At 39.7% G+C, this 15519-nt stretch overlaps 1 protein-coding gene across 3 annotated transcripts in view; it reads right to left on the bottom strand.

Annotated features, from left to right (window-relative positions):
* Positions 1-547: 547 nt before the first annotated feature.
* LOC130080043 (protein bicaudal D homolog 1-like) overlaps positions 548-15519 on the bottom strand; it is a 40216-nt gene continuing 25244 nt past the window's right edge. The window contains exons 5-9 of one of the 3 annotated variants that reach the window (XM_056245344.1): positions 13129-14241; positions 10099-10250; positions 7866-8076; positions 3671-3757; positions 548-673 (exon numbers count right to left, since the gene is read on the bottom strand). In XM_056245344.1, the coding sequence (XP_056101319.1) occupies positions 590-673; positions 3671-3757; positions 7866-8076; positions 10099-10250; positions 13129-14241 (1647 nt within the window). In that variant the 3' untranslated portion in view covers positions 548-589. Of the gene's footprint in view, positions 674-3670; positions 3758-7177; positions 8077-10098; positions 10251-13128; positions 14242-15519 lie in introns of those variants that run through there. The other 2 variants (XM_056245345.1, XM_056245343.1) reach the window with 2 other exon arrangements.

The following is a 15519-nucleotide window of genomic DNA, read 5'->3' as shown; positions in this document are numbered from 1 at the left end:
CTGTGTATATGTATAGTTGAAATTATTCTCTATACTAAGTGGCAGCATGATGTTGTCTATAAATCTTAACTTGATTTAAAACATGAACATTCATATTTGGTCTGTCAAGGTTTCATTTAACATCATAACTTACCGCTAACTACTAGAGAACATTTTCAGTGATTATTCCATTTGAGTAGTGCTAGTATCAGTGTTCGTAAGGTTTAACATTCGTAAACAACATTTCCGTTCTCTTTTCCCCTGACGTAACCCTTTCCATTCAAGAGTCCGTGTGCTGTTACACCCCATCAACATCCAGTCAGTCGACAAAACTGTGAAACATGAACACTTCAGTGTGTAAAAATGAGTGTCATAGGCAAAAAGCTGCTGGATAAGGATACAAGTGTACATCACATGACATAATGGTGATGTCAGAGCATCATGTGATCAGGTGGGCAATTCAGGGCCGCTGTGGCTTGTGTAGTGTGTGTTCGACTTAAAGCGGCGCTGTAGATCATTCGGTGTGTTAAACTGGAAATCATGCGGAGTCTGCTCTCTAATCGCTCTCATGTAATTTGATGTCATACACTGATCGTTCTTTAGCGCCGCTTTACGTCGACGGATCACTGGGGGCGGTGTGTGGTAAGGTCGCGGGCGTGAGGCACTCCTGTGGTGTTTCAGCTCCAAGCGGCACCTCGGATCTACACTACGAGAGGCGGGAATCATGGGAAAAGCGCTTCAGGGTCCAGAGACCTGGGCAGTCGAGAGGGAAAAGTAATCGGACTTCTTCTTCTTCTTCTGCTGTTGTTGTTGAATCCTGGAGGATCGCCACTACAGTCCTTCTGCTGCCACACACACAGATCAGAAGATCATATGAAAAGCAAACTAAATATATATGGGAGGAAGAGCAAAGACATTTAAAGTTTTAAGAGAAGATAAATGCTTTAAAAAGTTTTAAATTAGCACAAAAATACACAATACCGTTCAAAAGTTTTGGGTCTGTAAGATTTTTAAGGTTTTTAAAGAAGTGTCTTATATGTTCACCAAGGAAACTGCATTTATTTGATCATAAATACAGTAAAAACAGTGAAATATTATTAAAATTTAAAGCAACTGTTTTCTGTGAATATACAGTAAAGTGTAATGTGATCAAAGCTGAATTTTCAGCATCATTACTCCAGTCTTCAGTGTCACATGATCCTTCAGAAATCACTCTAATATGATGATTTGATGCTCAAAAAACGTTCATTATTATTATTATCAATGTTGAAACAGTTGTGTAAAAAATTTTTTCAGGATTTTTTGATGAATAGAAAGTTCAAAAGAACAGCATTTATTTGAAATAGAATCTTTTGTAACATTACAAATGTCTTTACTGTCACGTTTGATCAATTTAATGCACCCTTATTAATTTATTTTACAAAAATCTTACTGACCCCACACTTTATAAATGTAGTGTTTAAAAACAGCTTATACTGACTCTCACTCTTAGAAAAAGATTCTATATAGAACTTTAAAGGGGTTCCAATCATGGGATAATTTTATGGATTTAGTTTTAATACATTTTTAAATCAATTGAACGTAATGGATTAAGCCGCTCATAAACCTACTATATCAATATGAAAAAATGCAAAAGCCCATTAAACATGAAAGTGTTATGCAATTATACGACGTTTCTCCTTATATAGAACCTTTCTGACATTAAAGGTTCTTTAAAAGTGAGTCTGGAACCCTAGAGTTCTATATAGAACCGCACTGGCATTAAAGGTTCTTTAAAAGTGAGTCTGGAACCCTAGAGTTCTATATAGAACCTTTCTGACATTAAAGGTTCTTTAAAAGTGAGTCTGGAAACCTAGAGTTCTATATAGAACCGCACTGGCATTAAAGGTTCTTTAAAAGGGAGTCTGGAACCCTAGAGTTCTATATAGAACCTTTCTGGCATTAAAGGTTCTTTAAAAGGGAGTCTGGAACCCTAGAGTTCTATATAGAACCTTTCTGGCATTAAAGGTTCTTTAAAGTGAGTCTGGAACCCTAGAGTTCTATATAGAACCTTTCTGACATTAAAGGTTCTTTAAAAGTGAGTCTGGAACCCTAGAGTTCTATATAGAACCTTTCTGACATTAAAGGTTCTTTAAAAGTGAGTCTGGAACCCTAGAGTTCTATATAGAACCTTTCTGACATTAAAGGTTCTTTAAAAGTGAGTCTGGAACCCTAGAGTTCTATATAGAACCTTTCTGGCATTAAAGGTTCTTTAAAGTGAGTCTGGAACCCTAGAGTTCTATATAGAACCTTTCTGACATTAAAGGTTCTTTAAAAGTGAGTCTGGAACCCTAGAGTTCTATATAGACTCACACTGGCATTAAAGGTTCTTTAAAAGTGAGTCTGGAACCCTAGAGTTCTATATAGACTCGCACTGGCATTAAAGGTTCTTTAAAAGTGAGTCTGGAACCCTAGAGTTCTATATAGAACCTTTCTGGCATTAAAGGTTCTTTAAAAGGGAGTCTGGAACCCTAGAGTTCTATATAGAACCTTTCTGGCATTAAAGGTTCTTTAAAGTGAATCTGGAACCCTAGAGTTCTATATAGAACCTTTCTAACATTAAAGGTTCTTTAAAAGTGAGTCTGGAACCCTAGAGTTCTATATAGACTCGCACTGGCATTAAAGGTTCTTTAAAAGTGAGTCTGGAACCCTAGAGTTTTATATAGAACCTTTCTGGCATTAAAGGTTCTTTAAAAGTGAGTCTGGAACCCTAGAGTTCTATATAGAACCTTTCTGGCATTAAAGGTTCTTTAAAAGTGAGTCTGGAACCCTAGAGTTCTATATAGAACCTTTCTGGCATTAAAGGTTCTTTAAAATGGAGTCTGGAACCCTAGAGTTCTATATAGAACCTTTCTGGCATTAAAGGTTCTTTAAAAGTGAGTCTGGAACCCTAGAGTTCTATATAGAACCTTTCTGGCATTAAAGGTTCTTTAAAAGTGAGTCTGGAACCCTGGAGTTCTATATAGAACCGCACTGGCATTAAAGGTTCTTTAAAAGGGAGTCTGGAACCCTAGAGTTCTATATAGAACCTTTCTGGCATTAAAGGTTCTTTAAAAGTGAGTCTGGAACCCTAGAATTCTATATAGAACCGCACTGGCATTAAAGGTTCTTTAAAAGGGAGTCTGGAACCCTAGAGTTCTATATAGAACCGCACTGGCATTAAAGGTTCTTTAAAAGTGAGTCTGGATCCCTAGAGTTCTATATAGAACCTTTCTGGCATTAAAGGTTCTTTAAAAGGGAGTCTGGAAGTTCTATATAGAAACTTTCTGGCATTAAAGGTTCTTTAAAAGTGAGTCTGGAACCCTAGAGTTCTATATAGACTCGCACTGGCATTAAAGGTTCTTTAAAAGTGAGTCTGGAACCCTAGAGTTCTATATAGACTCGCACTGGCATTAAAGGTTCTTTAAATGTGAGTCTGGAACCCTAGAGTTCTATATAGAACCGCACTGGCATTAAAGGTTCTTTAGAAGTGAGTCTGGAACCCTAGAGTTCTATATAGACTCGCACTGGCATTAAAGGTTCTTTAAAAGTGAGTCTGGAACCCTAGAGTTCTATATAGAACCTTTCTGGCATTAAAGGTTCTTTAAAAGTGAGTCTGGAACCCTAGAGTTCTATATAGAACCGCACTGAACCTGACGAGGGGCTTGGTTACCTGTAGGCGAAGCGTCTCCGGTGTGTTTAGTTGTTTGTGGAGCTGTGGCACTGAGGCAGGAGGAGACTGCTGACTATCTACAAGAGACTGACAGATTAGTCCTTCCACAGCTAGAGGACAGTGTGGAGCAGCGGGACAAGAGGAGCACACACAATACACTAAACCCTGGCCCAATATGTGCATGCTTTTCAATATGTATGTAAAAGGACAGTATGGCAGTACTGGCTCATACACTGCTGTTCAAAAGTTTCGGATCGGTAAGATTTTTGTATGTTAAAAAAAAAAAAAAAAAAAACTGAAATATTATTACAATTTAAACCACTGTTTTCTATGTGAATATATAGTAAAGTGTAATGTGATCAAAGCTGAATTTTCAGCATCATTACTCCAGTCTTCAGTGTCACATGATCCTTCAGAAATCACTCTAATATGATGATTTGCTGCTCAAGAAACATTTCTCATTATTATGAAAATTCAGCTTTGATCACAGGAATAAATTGCATTTTACAATGTATTAAAATAGAAAATTATTTAAAATTCAAACTCCTTTGTTGTGTACCTAAGAATGTTACATGCATGCTTTGATTGATGATATCATTTATATATTATTATTATTATTGTAATATATTCTTGACAAAAAAAATATGCAAGCCTTTACTTACCTCTCTATTGCAACATAATAGCTTTAGCACCATCAATGACAAACATGTTTTTTTTTTAAATGGCTGGTTTATTGCTGGTCCAAGATGGTCCACCAGCCCAGTCAGATCCCTTAGATACCAGTTTGGACCAGCATGAACCAGCTAGAATCCAACCTTAGGCTAGTTTTAAGGTGCATTTTCCAATATCAAGATATAATGTTGCTTGTCAAACTACAAAAACAGTCCCAACTGTAATGAGAACGCAGACTCAAATCGATGCATTTTATACTTGTTATTTACAGTATATACGAAGAATATACAACATTACAGTCCAGTTAACAACAGACATATACAGTGTTTTCCCGTATACACATGCATATGACAGCAGACAGGGACATTCAGTGACATGAATAACAGTCTGTCCTCAAAAAGTGTTGCGTTTGCACAAAGTGGCTGTTAGTTTACAGTAACACACAGTAGAAAACACACTCATCTACGACTCCAGTAGTGCAGATGGTCGCAGATGGACGTCATGAATGAGAGAACCAAAGAGATGCGGGAAGCGGGAAGCATTTGACAGGTTTCAGTCAGAATAAGAGTTTGGAGATGTGCAGCGGTGATGTCATGATCATGTGATCATGTGCATACATGTGTGTGTGTGTGTGATTCAGGCCTCAGGTGCGCGGGTGCAACAGAGAGGAGGTCTCACAAGGTTTCTGTCCTGATTTGAAAGACACGCTCCTAAAACTGCTTCACCTGATCACAGATAATTACATAAAGCCCTCGGTATGAACCAAAACAAATGCCAATCAATTTCACCCATTTGACTTCTTAAATGCAGGGAAATCAGCTTAAAACTACACATTAAAATGAGCAAGGATAGAGGAAAAGATACTCTCTGATACTTTTTAAAGATCGCCCCCTACTTACAGTTCCACTGTTCGATCGACAAATCACAAATATAGAGCTAAACTAAAATTTACACTCAATTTCATGCAATACTGAGGCCTGTGTGAGCATTAATGAATTAAATGCTGAATTGGGTCATTCTACAAACACAGTGACATTTCCATTCAAATTATTTAATTTTATATATATATATATATATATATTAGTGCTCGATTAATTAATTGATTAGTGTCAAATCGATTAATAGTCATTAATCACATCTAACATAAATGTCTGTATGTATGCATGCATATATATGTGTGTGTGTGTGTGTGTATATATATATATATATATATATACGTCACACACACACACATTTATATTATATATTTACAAACTTTTATGTTAGATGCAATTTATCGCGATTAATCGACTTGACTGCACTTATATATATATATATATATATATATATATTATTAGGAACTACAATTTATTTTTTAAACATTATAAAGGAATAATTGCAGCAATTGTAGAATGACCCACTTATTAAAAATAAATTTGAAAATGTGTTTAGCTGAAACGAGCAGTTAAAATGGCATGCAGGGAAATCATGGCAGGGTCGAGTTGAGGGATTGATACCTGTCAAATGCTTTGAGCGCTGTGTGATGTTTTGTAGGTTTGTCAAGTGACTACGATGAGCACATACGGTGTGTAATGGAGGGACACAGGCACCTCTCATTAAATACAGCAATATTTGGACAGAAAAGACGTTTAACAGATGTTTGGGCCCATGCATGTCCCTCTAAGTGCTTTTTGACACGCTATTTGGCAGCATGTTATTTGGCTCTGAGTTCTGGAGTATGGTGTTTTGCCAAAATGTAAATGTGTAAGGGGAAAAACAAAAGGGGGAGTGTTTAAAAATGTGTTTAAAATGACAACAGACGGAAGAACACGGACAGGAGCACTGCATCTATTCTGCTGTAGATCATATGTGTTGTAAATAAACGGTATGATGTTAATGCCACCTTTACACAGCTGACAATATGAATGATATTCCCTGAGAATTTAGTCATTTGCATCACTTCATCATTAACATACATTCAATGCAGTGTCACTATCGCATTTCTGTAAGCACATTATCTGAAGCAACTTCACATCTGACCCAGGCTCACTGTAAAGTAAAATGGTGTCTTTTTATTTTTCTAAATGTGACTCAACAATTTTTGCACATTCACCATTACATGGGCTGGGCCAATTTTATACTGTTTATCCACTGGATGGCACTGTGACAACACGAACTATGGCTATGTTTGGAATAGCATGCTGCAGTATGCATACTGTGCACAGGACTGTGTGTAACTAACATAGAAAACCCACTACACAAACCTGAATTAAAAATGCAGATTTAAATTTGGCATAAGTAAATTAAACGCAACCTACTGAGATCATGTAACAACATTTTAAATATTGCAACAGGAAATAATTCAAATGGTTGTATGTAGTATAGCGTACAGTATGCAGTAAGTACAGTAGTGTGCTAGTATTACATTTAGTACATAGCCAGAATTTGAAAGTTAAGACGTTGACGTAAAATAAGATAAAAAATGCAAACTAAGCGTTGATAATTTAAATATAATAACTAAATGACATATGAACATATAAAATCAACTGACAATGTAGTAGCAGGTTTACTCTGAAATGCACATGCATACTATTTTTTTTAAAAACGGTAGGCATTGTACATACTGTGTTTTATTCCGAACATAGCCAGCTTTCTCAGATTATACACGACCTAAACTCTCAGATGATACTGAAATTGGCATTTCATATAAAATCTTGTTGCTTAATTGACTCTCTGTACGAACAAAAATAATGATAGACACACGCAGCGAAGGTTTCAGTGTTCAAAAACCGTGACAATTACACACATTCACCCTGATACACGCCAACAACCCCAAACAAAAAGCCGATTCTGTCAATGTAATGTCCCGTTGAATCTGTCTCTCGGACGTGTACTCGAACAGTCCACGCGTATCAGATTTCGTCCTGAGAACTGATCAACAGTCTCTTTTGAAGAAGGCCGGGCCACTTGTGCTCCATTTAAATCCCTGAGTAAAAAAAGCGAAACATTCAAAACAGAAACCAGTGTGTCCTCCTCTCTGCGGCACCCGTCAGTAGCGGGGATGCTGGGAACCGTAGTTTCTGGGATACAAAGGGGTGTAGGTGGACGAGGGGGGCGTGTAGCGAGACGTGGAGCGCTGGAAGTGGCTGGGAAGGGGGCGAGATTGGGACGAGCTCCACATGGAGCGGCGACTTGCCAAAAGGGGGGATCGGTAGGGCGAGGAAGGGGCGGAGCCTGGGGAATAGTGCGATTCGCTTGCATATCGGCGGGCCAGGATTGAGCTGTGAGTTGGGAGGTGTGTGGAAGAGTGCGGGTCGACGACGTACGCCCGGACGCCCGTGGTCCAGTGGCGATACGGCGTGGTTGACGGTGTCCAGGAGGACGAGGACGATGCGGGAGAGGACGGGGCCTCCAGCGAGGGTGGGCTGTTTGGGGCGGGTGTAAAGTTGGGTGTTGTGGGCGACGTGATGGCGGCTGCTGCCGTAAGGACTTCGGTAATTGTCAAAGGGGTGTCGGGAAGGGGCGGGACTGGCGTTCCACTTACTTTAGGCGTGCTGGTCCTCAGCCGGGTTGTTTTTCCCATGCGGGGCCGGTGCGTCTGCTCTTGGTCGAACTCCAGGTCTTCCAGTTTCTGCGTGAGGGCGAGTTTTTGCTGGATGGCCATGCGGAGGAGAGAGTTTAACGTCTTTTTCTCGTCCTCAGCCGCCGCGAGTTGTCTCTGCATCTCGTCCAGCTGAGACACGTACTCATCACACCTGGTCCGAGAGAAAGGAGAAATTCGTATTTGGGCTGCGTGTTAAATATTAGTAGTGTAGTATTGTGAAGTATTTATCGGTTTGGTCTTCGGATGGTTCCTTTAAATGAACTGGTTGTGAACAAATGATTCAGTTGAGTTCCTGATTTAGTCATGTGTCCTTTTTGTAGTGAAATATTTAGCTTCTTCTGTTTATCACTGCGTTTTCTATCTTTATAGGCTGTAAATCTTCCTGTTCAAATGTCGTTTCATGTTTTCATCCTAACCGAAATGCTCTGAAAATTATTATTTAATAGTTATACGTTAAACCTAAAGGTGACCTATTATGTCCCTTTTTACAAGATATAATACAAGTCTCAGGTGTCCCCAGAATGTGTCTGTGAAGTTTCAGCTCAAAATATATATAATATATTATTATACCATGTTGTAAATGGCCATTTTTGAGTTGAAACAAAAACATGCAGTTTTCATGCATGTATCTTTAAATGCAAATGAGCTGCTGCTCCCCCGCCCCCTTTTCCAGAATAGGGCGAAGCCTTTAAAACTCAAGCCTCAGATACTCTAAACTAAGTACTCTTTCATGTCTTGCGCTTAAACTGTCAAAATTGTCCTTAAACTGTAAAATACACACAAGATTATGTCAAAACACAGTTATATATTGGTCAGTAATGTCTGTGAACGTAAAGTTTCAGCAGGGAAAGAAATTACATGTGTATATTAGATCTGTGTATTAAAGTATAAGTAGTTAATATAAATGCTGTTAATATAAATTAAACAATAAAAGAAAAACAGAAAATCACTCACTGCTCTTGACTGAGTAACTTTAGCAGCTTTAATAAGAATACATTTCTTACTTGAATGCTGCTGTTAAATGCTCTGGCAAGGAGATAAACATGACGGATTGTGTACAGCTCACTGAGGGGAGGAGCTAAGCAAATAGGGGAGATTGTGGGCGGGGCCTGTTCAAATGTGACGTCACATTGGAGAACATTCCTGAACGGCTCATTTTGAGACACTGTTTCAGATTTATGGGAAAACAACTACAAACGAAGTGGATGGATTTTTACCACAATAGGGTGGTTGTGAACACACACTGCGGACACATAAATATGTTCAAAAACAATAGAGGGTATGCATTGATGTCACTTTTCCGTGGGAACACAGTCCCTCAGCCGGACTGAGTGGCAAAAGAGCTGCTTTGTGACTGGATTTAATAGGGGAAACATGAGTAAAACAAACGATTATCAGTTTAAACTAAAGGTTGGACTCGATATAGTGTTACAACTTACCAAAGATCCAGTGATCCGTGGATATTGATATTGAATTGTGTATCCTGACATTTACATGTGCCTGATTTCAATGCCGGCGAAATACACAAAGCAAATTTGCCTGTGAACGCTTTATATAAACACAATATAGGTAACGTTAGGTCTAAATCCATGTGATAATATGTGTGAACATATCAATGTTATATATATCATCATATCGTCCAGTTTCTGTGTTGTCAGTCTTTATTTAAAAACATCTAATTATGCCGTATACGATGGTAAATGTGTAATTAATGAGTTGTCAATACAATATATAACAATACAATATATAGGGTATGATTTGACCCCTTAATTCAGCATATTAACACAAAATAATAACTGCAAATCCACCTTTTTCTGCCTGGAGTCCAGTTGTTTCTATGAATTGCAGCGATCCATTTGCTTCCCAGTTCTGTAGCTTTCGACAGTCTGTAAAAATATACCTCAGGTTTCTTGTAAAATCTATTTATTCAGTCAATCTCTTCCCCATTTTAGATGTGTGTTGTGTGTTTTTCGCGGCATTCACGCTGAAAACAAATTCTCAGTCTATTTGCCACTCAGTGTGTGTAACCGCAGTCACTCCATCCGACGGTGACGTCACACGCATACCCTCTATAAGCGAATTTTAGGTCCCCTTTAAAAAATATATTTCTGCTCACCGTTAAATAGCTTCACTGTAGTCAGTTTGATTATAGTGTTATGGTGTGTTTTCTCACCGTGTGGCGAACATGGCTCTGAGGGAAGAGAACGTGGCTGCATCTTCTTTCAGCGCCTTCAGCTCGTTCCTCAGCTTCATCATGGTCTCCGTCACCATGGTCTTCTCGTTCTCGTATTTACTCTTCAGGTTGGCCAGGGCCCCCTCCGCCGTCTGTGAAACACGCGCGAACATTACAACCAACATCGAGTCTGAAATATTGAGTTATTATACAATGGTCTGGGTGAATACTCGAATCTGATTGGCTGCAGGGTGTCCATTAAAAAGTGATAGAGGACTCCTAGTTAAGGAGTTCTGGTGAAACTGACTGTTTACCGTTCGAAATTAAATCAGCTGTGAGTAACCATAGCAACAGGCAGTCAAAGTATCCGTTTACAATTTATTGTATCAAAACAAACATCTTAGCCGTTATACATAGCCTACTAATACAACAATGAGTGACTTCGTTATTGTTTTTTTTACCTTTTTGGAGAATTTTACGTAAAATACGTTAACTTTCTGGCTCGTAAGTTAGCTAAACTGAGCTGAGCGGACTATAAATATCTCCGGTTGCTAAATAAACCGTCAGGCGTAACCAGGGAAACCAAGTTATTGTTTGTTAAAAACTTTAGATTTCGATTGTAAAACGAATTAAAATATAAACTAATGTTTTAAAAATGTGTTATTTGGCAAGTGACCATGGTATAAGCGGGTTAATGCCCTTCGAGGTGTCCATTGTCTAGGTATTAATGGACTTCGGTTCACGCCTCGCCGTCGTCCATTAATACCTGAAAATGGACACCTCGAAGGGCATTAACCCTTACATAAACCACTACTGATCTAATATAGACCACATAGGAAAGCCCTGATTCATCACGACCAATACCAAGGATGCAATTAGATTTTCTTTTACTTGAAAATCCCAGATATAAAACCATGTTACATTTTGATTTATGGGATATATTTACCAAGTAATTGCTTTGATTTAGAAAGCGCACTTTAAGAATAATGGGTAAATATTTTCTTGAATTCATAATCAAACTTAATTTTACATGAACTGTTCATTCAAGTGAACGCTTGTCATATGAGTAACTAAGAACTCCTGTTTTGCACATAATAATGGATGTAGTAATTACTTTGCTGGCCCATATAGCACAGCACTTTCTCTCTGCTGTGGGATCTATAAATCGTAATGTCCATTAATCATCTCTGGCCTGGAAGGGTCATGCAACATGCTTTATATTACACAGTGGCCAACAAGGAGAACGAAATGATGTGTCGGATAGAACAGTCCCTTTTCATCAACATTTCATTTTACTAGCTATTAATCAAGCGGTTAAGTCATGTTTACAACGTAGGGGAGCTTTTGAGAAAGAACTAATCGCTAGATGTGCCAACGTTTGCCAGATTAGCGGCATACACTGTTTGAAAGGTATTCAGTTTGGTTTGAGGCACTTGTGTAAATGGGAATGAATCAAACCACAAAAGGTGAGGTGGTTGAGTTCAGTTCATTTGTGGGTCCTATTAGAGCATTTAGGGTGTTATATCAGTATAAAAAACGACCTTAAAACAAACTCTGGTTGTTAAACCATTTAACAATCGGGTCAGATGGTCTATTCCTGTCAAAAGCCCTATTCGGACGGGACTAGTTTAACGTCGAGAGGTGAGGTAACGTTAAAGTAATGATTACCAGAGCTTCTCAGTGTTTTTAGTCCCGTCCGAATGTGCATCTCAGTATAATCATCATTACGGACAATGTCAGTAAAAATTACGGCGACTTTTACCTTTAGTAAAAAGGTCCGGAAAAATAATACTAATGCGAATAGACCCGCTGTAAATATGTACGTAAATATTTCGTCATTTCGTGTTTAAAAGTAGTTTCCCGCGATTTTTCAAGTATGGAGACGCTTGCGTTTTAGACGCTGGGACGAGTCTGTGGCAAAACTCAAGTGTTTTCCACACACCATTCAGATCAGAAAGAAGATCGAAAACACTTGTTAGAGGCACGACACTTCTTTTAGCGTTAGGTCAAGTCATCCTCATTTATATAGCGCTTTTAACAATGTAGATTGTTTCAAAGCAGCTTTACAGAGATAAACATATAATTTAAGGTAACAGAGATTGGTTTGGTTTTATAGCGGTTCTTGAATAATGTTATTTTCCAGCTAAAGTTAGTTTTGATTGATTCACTTCCGTCGAAATGATCATTTGTTATTAAATTACTAGGGGCCGCTAAGACGACGGCGTTCTCTCTAAACAGACTTTAAACTGACCTGTGATAAACGCTGACGGCGTTCACATGCGTATTAATTCCCTACAAACCATGCCTAAACAAACTACTTGTCTTGCCTATAAATTGATACAAAATTTTATTTTTATTTTATAGGTAAGTAGCTATTACCAATATAATCGAATCTGAAGGTAATTAATACATCGTTCGACCGGACATAAACTGTTTTATATATATATAAATATAGGTTATATGTGTTTGCGCACGTGATATCAGGAAGCAACGTAATACGCACATGACGACAAGAGTGACCGTGGCACGCAAATCGAGTTACCCGTCCCACTTCTGCTAGTTTGACTAAGATCTCTTATCCCGTGCAAATTGGCCATTAATATTACAGACGTCCTGTGGTAAAATTACATTACTCCATCCATCTACCCTTGTAAAGTTAATCCCATCCGAATTGGGCCTAAGTGAATATTTCTTGGTTGGAGTAAGTTACAAAGTGGGAAGATAGCGACCCATCTGGGAACATAACAGTTTTAAAAAGAAGCGTAGAAGCTACACAGCAACATTAATGAGAAGTCGTTGGCTAGAATAAGCTGCAAAGTGGACCAGATTTTATGCCAATAGTTACAAATCTTGATAAGCAAGACTACTGCAAGAGCCATGCAAGAAATGTAGCAGTTTTAATAAGAAACATGTAAGCTACAAAGCAAGTCTGAAAATCTCAGTCAATGTAAGGACTCCCATGGTTCAATACTCTCAGGCCTCATGGCAATCAATAGGATGCAGGGTAATAAACAGAGCTCATTAGCTTACCTGTTTGTTGGCTTTCAGCACAAGACGCAAGGTTGCGATCTGCTCCCTCTTTGTGCTCAGGAGCGACTTGAGTTTGAGAATCTCCTCCATGCAAGCCTCTTTGTCCTTATCCATTAGCGGGGCGAGTTCACTAGCGGCTGCTCTCTGGCGGGACAGCATGAGCGAGCGATCCACCGCCTTCTGCAAGTGCTTGATCTGATCGCGGATGATAGCGTTAAGATGGTGGATGTTAGTGGGTTCGCGGCGGAGATCGGATCCCGTGGACGACTCGGGCGCTGGGGATGAGGATGATGACGAGGAAGAGGCACTAACGACGGGCGAACCCAATGGCGTGCGGACCGGGCTCTGCTCAGCAGTGAGAGGTTCTTTGGATGGCGAGTCAGACGGGCTACGCGACTCTGCGGATGTTGCGGCATTAATCGCCGCTAGGCGGCGTGCGAGTCGCGGGGTCAAAAGCACCCGGTGGTCGTCCTGCCCCTTGAGGCCAGCGGTGGAAATGCGCGTCGGGGTCCTGCCCTGCCGGTAGTAGTCCAGCGTAACGCGGTTGGGTGTCTCGTTGTTGCACAGGCAGACGTGGTGGTAAAGTTGCGCTAACTCCTCGCTGAATGTCGCCAGCTCATCTTGGGCGGTTCCCAGAATCCCATGCGTCTCTAACGCCGTGTTATTGGCTGCCTGCAGCTCGCGTTCAAGATTCACCGACTTCTCCCGGCCTTCCCTGCAACTGCGCTCAAGCTTCACCACTTGCATCTCGAGCGCCTGAAGCTGCGCCTTCTTCTGTTCCTCAGCCCGCGCTCCCGCCTCCACGCACTCATTATATCTATCCTTCACCTCTTTAAGCTCTGCCTTCAGTCCGACCACCTCCGTCACGGCCATCCTGTACTTAGACTGCAGCAACTCGAGACTCGGCCCCTCCTGGCCACCAGAGACGCACGGTGTCTCTTCTTCTTCGTCCTCCTTTTCCTCCTTGTTTTCCTTGCGGCGGCGAAGTTTCCGAAAGCGCTCGCCCAAGCGACTGGCCCTCTCGTGCTGCTCTGTTAGCGCCCCCTGCGTGTGGCGGAGCAAAGCCTGTGATTCTTGCAAGCTGATGAGCAAAGATGCTTTTTCCCGTTCCACCTGCGGCACATAAACAAGCCAACTATTGAGTTTACCTACTGGTCAGACTGGTTTACACTGGTTAGTCCAGGTCTAAATCAGTGCTTCTCAAACCCGTCCTGGGAACCACTGTACATTTTGGATGTCTCTCTTATCTAACACACCTGATTCAACTGTACAGGACTGTACAGGATACAACACAATGCATACAAACATTATGTTGCATATCATGTTAGCACGCACAGACATATGCACACTTTTGTGTTCTTGTATTGTTAAATGTGTCTAGACTCTGTTTTATAGTGATTTCTACATCTACTTAAAGGATTAGTTCACTTTTAAAAAAACTTTTGCTGATAATTTACTCACCCCCATGTCATCCAAGATGTCCATGTCTTTCTTTCTTCAGTCGAAAAGAAATTAATGTTTTTGATGAAAACATTCCAGGATTTTTCTCCATATAATGCACTTTGCTGGGCACCAAACGGTCCAAGGTCCAAATGACCGTTTCAGTGCAGCTTCAAAGGGCTTTAAACGATACCAGACGATGAATAAGGGTCTTATCTAGAGAAACGATCGGTCATTTCAAAAATAAATAAAAAAGTTAAAGTTTTATAGGCACAAATGCTCGCCTTGCGAACTCTCCTGTTCGAACTCGTTCATCAAAATGAACTCGAAAAATGATTCGTTCATTTTGATGAACGAGTCAATGACTCGATGAACGAGTTCGAACAGGAGAGTTCGCAAGGCGAGCATTTGTGCCTATAAAACTTTAACTTTTTTATTTATTTTTGAAATGACCGATCGTTTCTCTAGATAAGACCCTTATTCATCGTCTGGTATCGTTTAAAGCCCTTTGAAGCTGCACTGAAACGGTCATTTAGACCTTGAACCGTTTGGCTACCATTGAAGTCCATTATATGGAGAAAAATCCTGGAATGTTTTCATCAAAAACATTAATTTCTTTTCGACTGAAGAAAGAAAGACATGGACATCTTGGATGACATGGGGGTGAGTAAATTATCAGCAAAAGTTTTTTTAAAAGTGAACTAATCCTTTAAGCCCTTATCTTATCTCATGTATGGGATGTATTTATTGTATGTATTTGAATAGCTATATATTTTAAACTCAATACTCTGTAAGCCTAACCAGGGACAGGGGTTGCAAATTAGTCATGGCTAGAAACCTGTATGCATGGCATCTGCTTTGTATTCTTTATAAAGCAATGTTTTATGCATTTGTCCCGGTCAAATAAACATTAAATAAATAAAATAAATAACTCACCAGCAGCTGATTTAG

The sequence above is a fragment of the Rhinichthys klamathensis genome, unplaced genomic scaffold (genome assembly GCF_029890125.1).
Source record: "Rhinichthys klamathensis goyatoka isolate OS25496 unplaced genomic scaffold, OSU_Roscu_1.1 h1tg000029l_1, whole genome shotgun sequence".
Classification (NCBI taxonomy): Eukaryota; Metazoa; Chordata; class Actinopteri; order Cypriniformes; family Leuciscidae; genus Rhinichthys; species Rhinichthys klamathensis.
The sequence above is the reverse complement of the archived record's forward strand: the minus strand, read 5'-3'. Positions and strand labels throughout refer to the sequence as shown.